Source organism: Ranitomeya variabilis, chromosome 3 (assembly GCF_051348905.1).
Source record: "Ranitomeya variabilis isolate aRanVar5 chromosome 3, aRanVar5.hap1, whole genome shotgun sequence".
Lineage (NCBI taxonomy): Eukaryota > Metazoa > Chordata > Amphibia > Anura > Dendrobatidae > Ranitomeya > Ranitomeya variabilis.
The window spans coordinates 316411820-316420459 of NC_135234.1; the positions used below are offsets into that span (position 1 = coordinate 316411820).

At 46.6% G+C, this 8640-nt stretch overlaps 1 protein-coding gene across 1 annotated transcript; it reads left to right on the forward strand.

The window, feature by feature from the left end:
- The first annotated feature begins 930 nt into the window (after positions 1-930).
- Positions 931-6186, forward strand: LOC143817683 (uncharacterized). Its single transcript, XM_077299175.1, has 3 exons — positions 931-975; positions 5027-5437; positions 5544-6186. Exons 1-3 carry the CDS (start codon positions 931-933, stop codon positions 5604-5606), a joined length of 519 nt encoding a protein of 172 aa, XP_077155290.1. The 3' UTR covers positions 5607-6186.
- The last annotated feature ends 2454 nt before the right edge of the window (positions 6187-8640 follow it).

Here is an 8640-nt window from a genome sequence, read left to right on the forward strand (position 1 = left end):
AATTCCGATACCCGCAAGTATCGGCCGATACCCGATACTTGCGGTATCGGAATGCTCAACACTAGTTACATATATTCCGTGCTCGTCTGAAGCATGGTTAAAAAGGATTTTTGAAGTCTTCAATGGTGGGGTGAGCTCTAAAATGTGCCAATATTTACACATAGTTCTGTGGATGATATAGGCTGAGAGATGATAATGATATACGAATGGAATGCGATGACTCGTGGTATTGTGTTGCCTACTGATGGGATCATTGGTTGTGTTCAAGGTGTGTGGGGGATAACCCCTGGAGAGGAATTTGGATTGCATTTCCCCAATTCTTTGTTGTTGTAACAGGGGGCTGGAGACTATTCTGGTAACTTTTCATTTGTGAATTCGGTATAAAGTTTTTCATTCTGGTAGGATGAAAGCTGTCATAGTGTAGCAAACTGTTCCGGTTCGTGGGTTTTGAGTATAAATCAGTTGATAGATTACCTAGGTGATCCTTAATTACCAGAGTATCCAGAAAACTAATCTGGTTTGGGTCGTGCGTCATAGTGAAATCTAGTCCTGGCCAGGAGGTTTTGAAAAAGAGGAAGAAATTTTCTAGGGATGGAATGCCAAATACAGAAGATATCATCTATGTATCTTTTCCACGCTATGACATGGGTGCGGAAAAGGTCGTTTGTGTAAATGAGGGTGTCCTCATATTGAGCCATATAGGCATTTGCGTAAGGGGGCGCAACATTTGAGCGCATGGCTGTGTCTTTTGTTTAGAGATAATATGTATCTTCAAATAGAAAAAAGTTCCTAGTGAGCACAATAGAGAGAAGGTCACAACACAGATCAATGAGGGTAGGGTCCATGTTGGAAGAGGATAGGAGGCGACGGGTGGATTCTATGCCGTTAGTGTGGGGTGTGGACCTATATAGGTCCTTAACATCAAAGGAAATGAGGATGGTGGCGGCTGGTATAGAGCTGATGCTGCGAATGGTGGTAAGGAATGCTCCTGTGTCAAGGAGAAAGATGTTGTGTTCTTAATCAATGGTGTTAGAATTTTCTCTAGGTATATAGAGATGGGAGCTAGAATCGAATTGGATGATGCCACTATGGCATGGTGTTTATTTGTCAAAAATTCACATGTTTTGGTATTGAGTACACCTATAGTTTGGAATCTTACAAGTGTCTTCTGAATAAGGGTCAGAGTGTAACCTGTAGGATTGTATGGCAGTTTTGTATAGGTTGTGGTGTCATCAAGTTGTCTGTGTACCTCGGGCTTGTAGAGTGTTTTATCCATCACTATGATGGTACCTCCTTTGTCTGCTGGCTTAAAGGGATTATCCACTACTTTCAGTTAACCCCTCAATGTATCCCCCCGGGGCCCCTAATGAATTTTATAAATACCTTCTGTTGTCGTTTTCGCCTGTGAGCGGCGCTATGGCGGCGGCTGAGTCCGGGTCACGTGACCCCCAAGCTGCAGCCGCCACTAATTTCTGCCTACATCACGTCAATTTCCAGACTCTGGAAATTGACGTGACGTCAGCAACAGGCGTGACCCAGCCTCCACAGACAGCAGTCACTCAAGAGTGACTGGGCTGGGGGCTGTCTGCGGGGCTGTGCTGGGGGCGGGCTGAGATGTGTGGCCGGTGCAGTCACGGCGGCGGTGGCCAGTGCGGTGGCGTCGGCGGCCAGTGCGGTGGCGACGGCGGCCTGTGTGGCGGCGGGGGGTTGGGGCCTGCGCGGTGAATCTGCTGAAAGTGCTGGAGTGTGCGGGCGGGGGGTCTGCGGGGCTGTGCGGTGGGGTCATTGGTGTGTGTCTCTGTGTGCAGGCATCGTCCGATGGGACTACAAGTCCCATCGGGCTATGCCTGCTACAGTGGCAGTGAGTGACACATTAGCCAATGATGGGACAGTAGTAGTCCCATCATCCGGCTAATGTGTTGAGTGTAAAAAAAAACCACATACACATATACAGTGCATACATGCATACAACATACATTACAGACATGCGACATGTTAGATGTGACATGCACCATGCGACGACATGCAGCATGCGACATGTGACAACATGCGGCGACATGCAACAACATGCGATGTGCAACATGAGACATGCGACATGTCACAACATGCGACATGTGACGACATGCACCATGCGACAGCATGCGGCATGCGACATGTGACAACATGCGGCAACATGCGACATGCAGCAGGTGACAACATGCGACAACTTGCAGCATGTGACATGCAACAGCATGTGACATGCACCATGCGACAACATGCGACATGTGACAACATGCGACATGTGACAACATGCAACATGTGACAACATGCAGCATGCGACATGCAGCATGTGACACCATGCAGCATGTACCATGCGACGACATGCAACATGCGGCAACATGTGACAACATGCGGCGACATGCAGCATGCGACATGCAGCATGTGACGACATGCAGCATGCGACATGCAACATGTGACGACATGCAGCATGCCACATGCAGTACATACATACAGTACATACATACAACATACATATAGACATACAGTACATATAACATAGAGTACATACTCACCATCACTTGTCACTTTGATCCCCGAAGCCAGTGTCACCTGTAAAAAAAATATTAAAATAATAAACACTATACTCCCTGATCCGCAGAAATCCAATTAAAATGAGTGTCCCTTGATGATCTCCCGTGGAGAACAGCAGCATCAGCTGATGTGACCGCTCTCCAGGGGCTCCAGGAATACAATGATGGAAGGTATCCTTCCACAATGTATTCCTCACAATGTATTCCTACGCCCCTGTGAGAAAATAGTCCCTAGTCTCACTTTTGGCATTGCTGTGTGAGAAATTTTCCCATGCAGCAATTACCATAAAGTGAGACTTTGATCTATAGTAACATCAGTGATGCACTGAAGGAGCCATTGTCTCCTGTCAGTGTGTCACTGAAGGTCTTATAGAGCAGTGACATCACTGTTCTATAGGGGAGATCGTCGTGGGACACTCGTTATTAATTGGACTACGGCGGATAGGTAGTATACTGTTTATTATTTTACGTTTTTTGCAGGCGCTGAAGTATGGTAAATATGGTTAAATTAAGAATATTAAAATACTTTTTATGGATGTGTCTTTTTTTTAACTCTTTCACTACTAAAGGATTAATAATGGATAGGCGTCTCATTGACGCCTCTCCATTAGTAACCCGGCTTAATGTCACCTTACAATAGCAAGGTGACATTAACCCCTTATTACCCCATGTCACGGGTTCCTTCTCTGGTATCACACAATCAACAGAGCAAGAGAATAGTGAACAATTCCAAGACCTTTATTTAGGCAAAACACGAAAGGTCCATATATACGATCCATCACACAAAGGATTAAATATTCCAGAACACGAATTCAGTTCCGTTACAGAATAAAAGTCCAACAATCCAGCACAGAGGATAAAGGTACCTTCACACTCAGCAACTTTGCAACAAGAACGACAACGATCCATGACGTTGCAGCGTCCTGGATAGCGATCTCGTTGTGTTTGACACGCAGCAGCGATCTGGATCCCGCTGTGCCATCGCTGGTCGGAGCTAGAAGTCCAGAACTTTATTTCGTCATCAGGTCGGCGTGTATCGTCATGTTTGACATCAAAAGCAACGACGCCAGCAACGAGCATAGGGGGCGTCGCAGCGTCTCCTTCTAGCCAGGTAGGCGTGTTACATTACAAAAGGAGACGCCCTCAGCCGCGACGGCCTGGGAGGGAACTTGCAGCAGGAACAATGGTAGCTGGGCGTCTACCTGTGAACGCTGATAGGCCACAGCGGGATCATCTGTAGCTGCGTTCCGAAATATAAACGGCGACTCTACTCCTTTGCAATCACTTGTGCTTCCTCCGCCACCTACGAGCCTCACGTGAGCGTCCTGTTTGGAAATCCAGAACTCTGCATCGTCTTCGTTCTCGATCTCTTTCAGCTTATCAACGGTAAGTAATATCTTTGTGCTGTTTGTTTCATCTGCCATGCAGCAATGCTAATTTATGTGTATTGTAGAGTGATGTATACTACAGCTCTGCAGAGATCTGTTTGAGCTTGCAAGTTTGTTAACAAATACGCTTTTGCGCTGGCTGGCAGCCATTTTGAGCTTTTGCTTTATGGAAAGGTAAACAAATACGCTTTTGGGCTGGCTGGCTGGCAGCCATTTTGAGCTTTTGCTTTATGGAAAGGTTAACAAATACGCTTTTGGGCTGGCTGGCAGCCATTTTGAGCTTTCGATTTATGGAACGATTAACAAATACGCTTTTGCGCTGGCTGGCAGCCATTTTGAGCTTTCACTATATGGAAAGGTAAACAAATATTTTTTTACGCTGGCTGGCAGCCATTTTGAGCTTTCGCTTTATGGAAAGTGTATTGTTGAGTGATGTATACTACATCTCTGCAGCGATCTGTTTGAGCTTGCAAGTTTGAAAACAAATACGCTTTTGCGCTGTAGTATTGCCCGTTAGTGGTCATTACTGGGTAACAAGGATTTGGTGATGTGGTGTGTAGCCTTAAGATGTTCACCAACAAAATGGCCACCGCCAAATTTACATTTACCATCCACAAAATAGCCACCATTACAATTAACACTTTTTCCATCCACAAAATGGCTGCTAACAATAGGAAAGCACACGGCCCATCCACAAAATGGCTGCTAACAATAGGAAAGCACACGGCCCATCCACAAAATGGCTGCTAACAATAGGAAAGCACACGGCCCATCCACAAAATGGCTGCTAACAATAGGAAAGCACACGGCCCATCCACAAAATGGCTGCTAACAATAGGAAAGCACACGGCCCATCCACAAAATGGCTGCTAACAATAGGAAAGCACACAGCCCATCCACAAAATGGCTGCTAACAATAGGAAAAAAGCACACGGCCCACCCACAAAATGGCTGCCATCAGATTAAGCACATGGCTCTGGGCCACCATGATACGGTGGTGGCCCCGCACAGGATATATTTTTGTAATATATAACTCAAAACTGTAACTTAACTATTTCTTTCTTTCAGATGTCTGCCAATGACCAGGAGTTTGTTTGGGCACTCATCGACATGTACCGCTCCCTGCCCTGCTTGTGGAAGATCAAGTCTGTGGATTACAGCAACCGCTACAAGAAGAAAGCTGCGTACAAGAAACTGGTGGACCTCTACAAGCAGCATCATCCCACTGAGACGGTGGATGAAAACATTGTGCTGAAGAAGATCCAGGCTCTCCACACAGTGTACAAAAAAGAAGTGAACAAGGTGGAAAAGTCCATGATGTCTGGGGCCGGAACCGACGACGTCTATGTGCCCAAGTTGTGGTACTATGACCTGCTGGCGTTCACTCGGGACCAGGAAATCCCTCGCCCGTGCCAGACCGTGACAAGCCTTTGTGCGCCATCTGCTGAAGATATCCTGCCCGAGTCTCCTGACGAGCATGTAAGTACCCCCTAGCTTCCCTGCTTGTAGCATGCCGTGTGTCTTGTATGTTTGAGACTGCACGGTTTCCAATAATAATTCACGTTTTTCATGTTTAATCCACCAGATAATAACAGTTGCCACTTCCTGTTCAGATAAGTATGTCCAAACAGTCCTTCCCTTCCTTTAAATGCTGTCTTATTTCAAAAGTCTAACATAAATTTAAATTTTGTGTCTTCTGCACATTCGTACAGTATAGCCGGCCAAAGTAGTTCAGCCCAGCTCTGTAAGCTCTGTAACCCCTGTGGTTTGCTACCTAGATAACTGTTCCTCATAGCTTCCCACGAACGGGCATAGAGGTGTTGGGGAGGTGGGGGCTCTCTAGGGCAGATTTCTTTGTATGTTATTGACTTTTTTTTCTTTTTTTCTTTTCCTGTACTCGCAGGTGCCTCCTCAACAGCTCCAAACACCGGAAGGCAACGATGACGAGACCCCTCAGTCCTCCATAAGCTCGTGTGTTGAGGAGCAGACACGTCCACAGCGCCCATCTCGCAAAAGAAAGGCGACTGCGGGCACACCTGTGGATCTACTGGCACTGGCCAACAACATTATGAACCAGCATGCCACAACCCAGCTCACCGGATTCCCATCCTTCTTTGCGGAATGGTTAAACAGATTGACATTACCCAGCGAACGCACGCGGAGAGGGTCATGTTCGAGGTTTTGAACGCAGCAGCCGCAGGCAAACTGACTGAGACATCAACGTTTACCAGCAGCGACAGTCAGCCCAGTGGCCAGTTTTATTGGGGACACCAGCAAGGGCCCATGCACAGCACTCCTGTCCACAGGCCGGCCCCACATCATTTGCAGTTCCGGACACCACCTCCACCCCCTTCTTTTGGTGACTTTTCACAAGGACCTTCTACGCCCACACACCAGTACAGCGAGATGGACACCTACTATCAACATCTGTAGGGTTCTTGGCTTGAAAACGATAGAGACTTCTGTTTCATAAGCACTTTATGTGTTCACACTGCCGTTTTTTTTTTGTTCTTCATTAACCATTAGCTTTGTGGGCCACATTTTACACTAGTTACTGTTGTAATATGTTAATAAACTTTATAAGCTTCACATGGTCTCTTATCTTTCGATTTATTGTTTACATAGTCACATAATGTATAAGTGAATATATTATATATATATATATATATATATATATATATATATATATCAGGAAAGCGCTAGGGCAGAGGATGCTGCGGACTCCCAGGATTCATATGTTTGATACAGAACTAGAGTATGTGCATAGATAGATATATTTATGTAGACATTGAGACAGAAAAAGGAATTGCATGGGTCATCAACAAAATGGTACACGAGAGCACATCAACCCTAAAAAATGTATTCCATAATACATGGTACAAGGAAATGGCAACAGTTGCGCTACTGCTGGAGATGCTGCCATGGGACATCCCCTGGCCCATTGAAAAAGTCACAGTACTTCTCCCTGCAAATCGTCGCATCATCAGAGTTCCTTCCAGATCCAAGACTTTCCAAGCCTGAAACCCTGTGCTCGTCTAGACGCCATTCGCCCTGGGTTACATCTCCGTTTGCAGGGTCAACAGAGTCAATATATTGTGGAGGGCTGTATGCACTGGCATCACGGCGGCGTAGAAAGTTGTGCAGGACGCAACAGTCAAGCACCACAGAGTCAATAGACGAGAGTTTCATGTTGAGTGCAGTGTGGAAAACCCGAAATCTGTTTGCCATAATACCAAAAGCATTCTCCACAACGCGTCGAGCTCTGGAAAGTCTGTAATTAAAAATGCGTCGCTCCGGTGTCAGAGTTTTCTGGGAGAAGGGCTTCAGAAGGTTGGGATTCAGTGGGAACGCCTTATCTCCGACAAACACAAAGTTCATGTTTTCAGTAGTGTTGCTGTTGGGCGGCAAGGCCAGTTTGTGTTCTTTCAAGCGGTCCCCTAAATCGGTGTGCTCCAAAACTCCGCCATCGGATACTCTCCCGTTGATCCCTACAGCCACACTTATAAATTCATAGTTTGCATTAACGAGGGCCATGAGAATAACGCTGAAATAACCCTTGTAATTGTAGAAAAATGAGCCAGAGTGTGGTGGTTGGGTGATGCGGACATGTTTCCCATCCAAGGCCCCACCGCAATTTGGGAACTGCCATTGCTGCTGAAATCCATGGGAAATCTGTTTCCAATCAGCCTGAGTCTCCGGGAAAGGCATGTAAGTGCGGTGTAAAGCTGAGACGATTGCATTACATGTCTCTGGGATGATGACGCTGAGCAGGGATCGGGAAATAGCTGCGCAGTAATGCAAGTCTTGCATAGACCTGCCAGTCGCCAGGAACCGCAGCATGACAGCCAGTCTCTCATCCACAGGGACAGCAGCTCGCATCCTGGTATTTTGCCGCCTGATAGAAGGTTCCACAGCAGCAAGTAGCACATTAAAGGAATCCTCCGACATTCGCAGGTAGTTCCTGAAATCATGCGGCTTGTTCTCCTGCAGTTCCCTTATTAGGCCCATATGGGACAATTGATTCCTCTTCTGCAGCCACTGTCTGGTCCACATGCGGCGCTGTTGCTTAGTACGAGTGTTCCGCGCATGAGCCTCCAGCTGGCGGTGAGCTTCTACGAACAACGCAGCCGCTACAATCACAGGTACATCTGTAATAGACATGGCAACCTGAAAAACCCAAAACAAAGAATTAGTACTTATGATTTGCTAAACTGACACACGACATCCAATACTGTAAGGTAGTGTTCACACATCGCGTAGTTGCCGCATATTTTATGTACGTTAAATATGCAGGGCTAATAAGCAGCGTTGACGCAACTGCCGTTCCCCATAGACACCCTTTTTTTGCTAATAACAGTAGTTCACACACTGCATACGAAAATACGCTGTGTATCTTTACGCAGGTGCATATTTTTCATAAGCAGCATGTGAATTTATGCAGCATATACGCTGCAAAGATACAGACGTAAAGTATGCAGCTGAGTTGCAATGTGTGAACGTACCCTAAAATCACTGTACAAGCTGCTGAAACCAGGACGATGAGCGCTGCGGCTTGAAACCGGGAACGCCAAAGAGTGATTTCTGGAGCCGGCGCCACAACTGCGACGCTGTGTATACCGGCGCCACAACCGCGACGCTGTGCATAAACGGAGACGCTATAGCAATGCGGATCGCGTGGCATC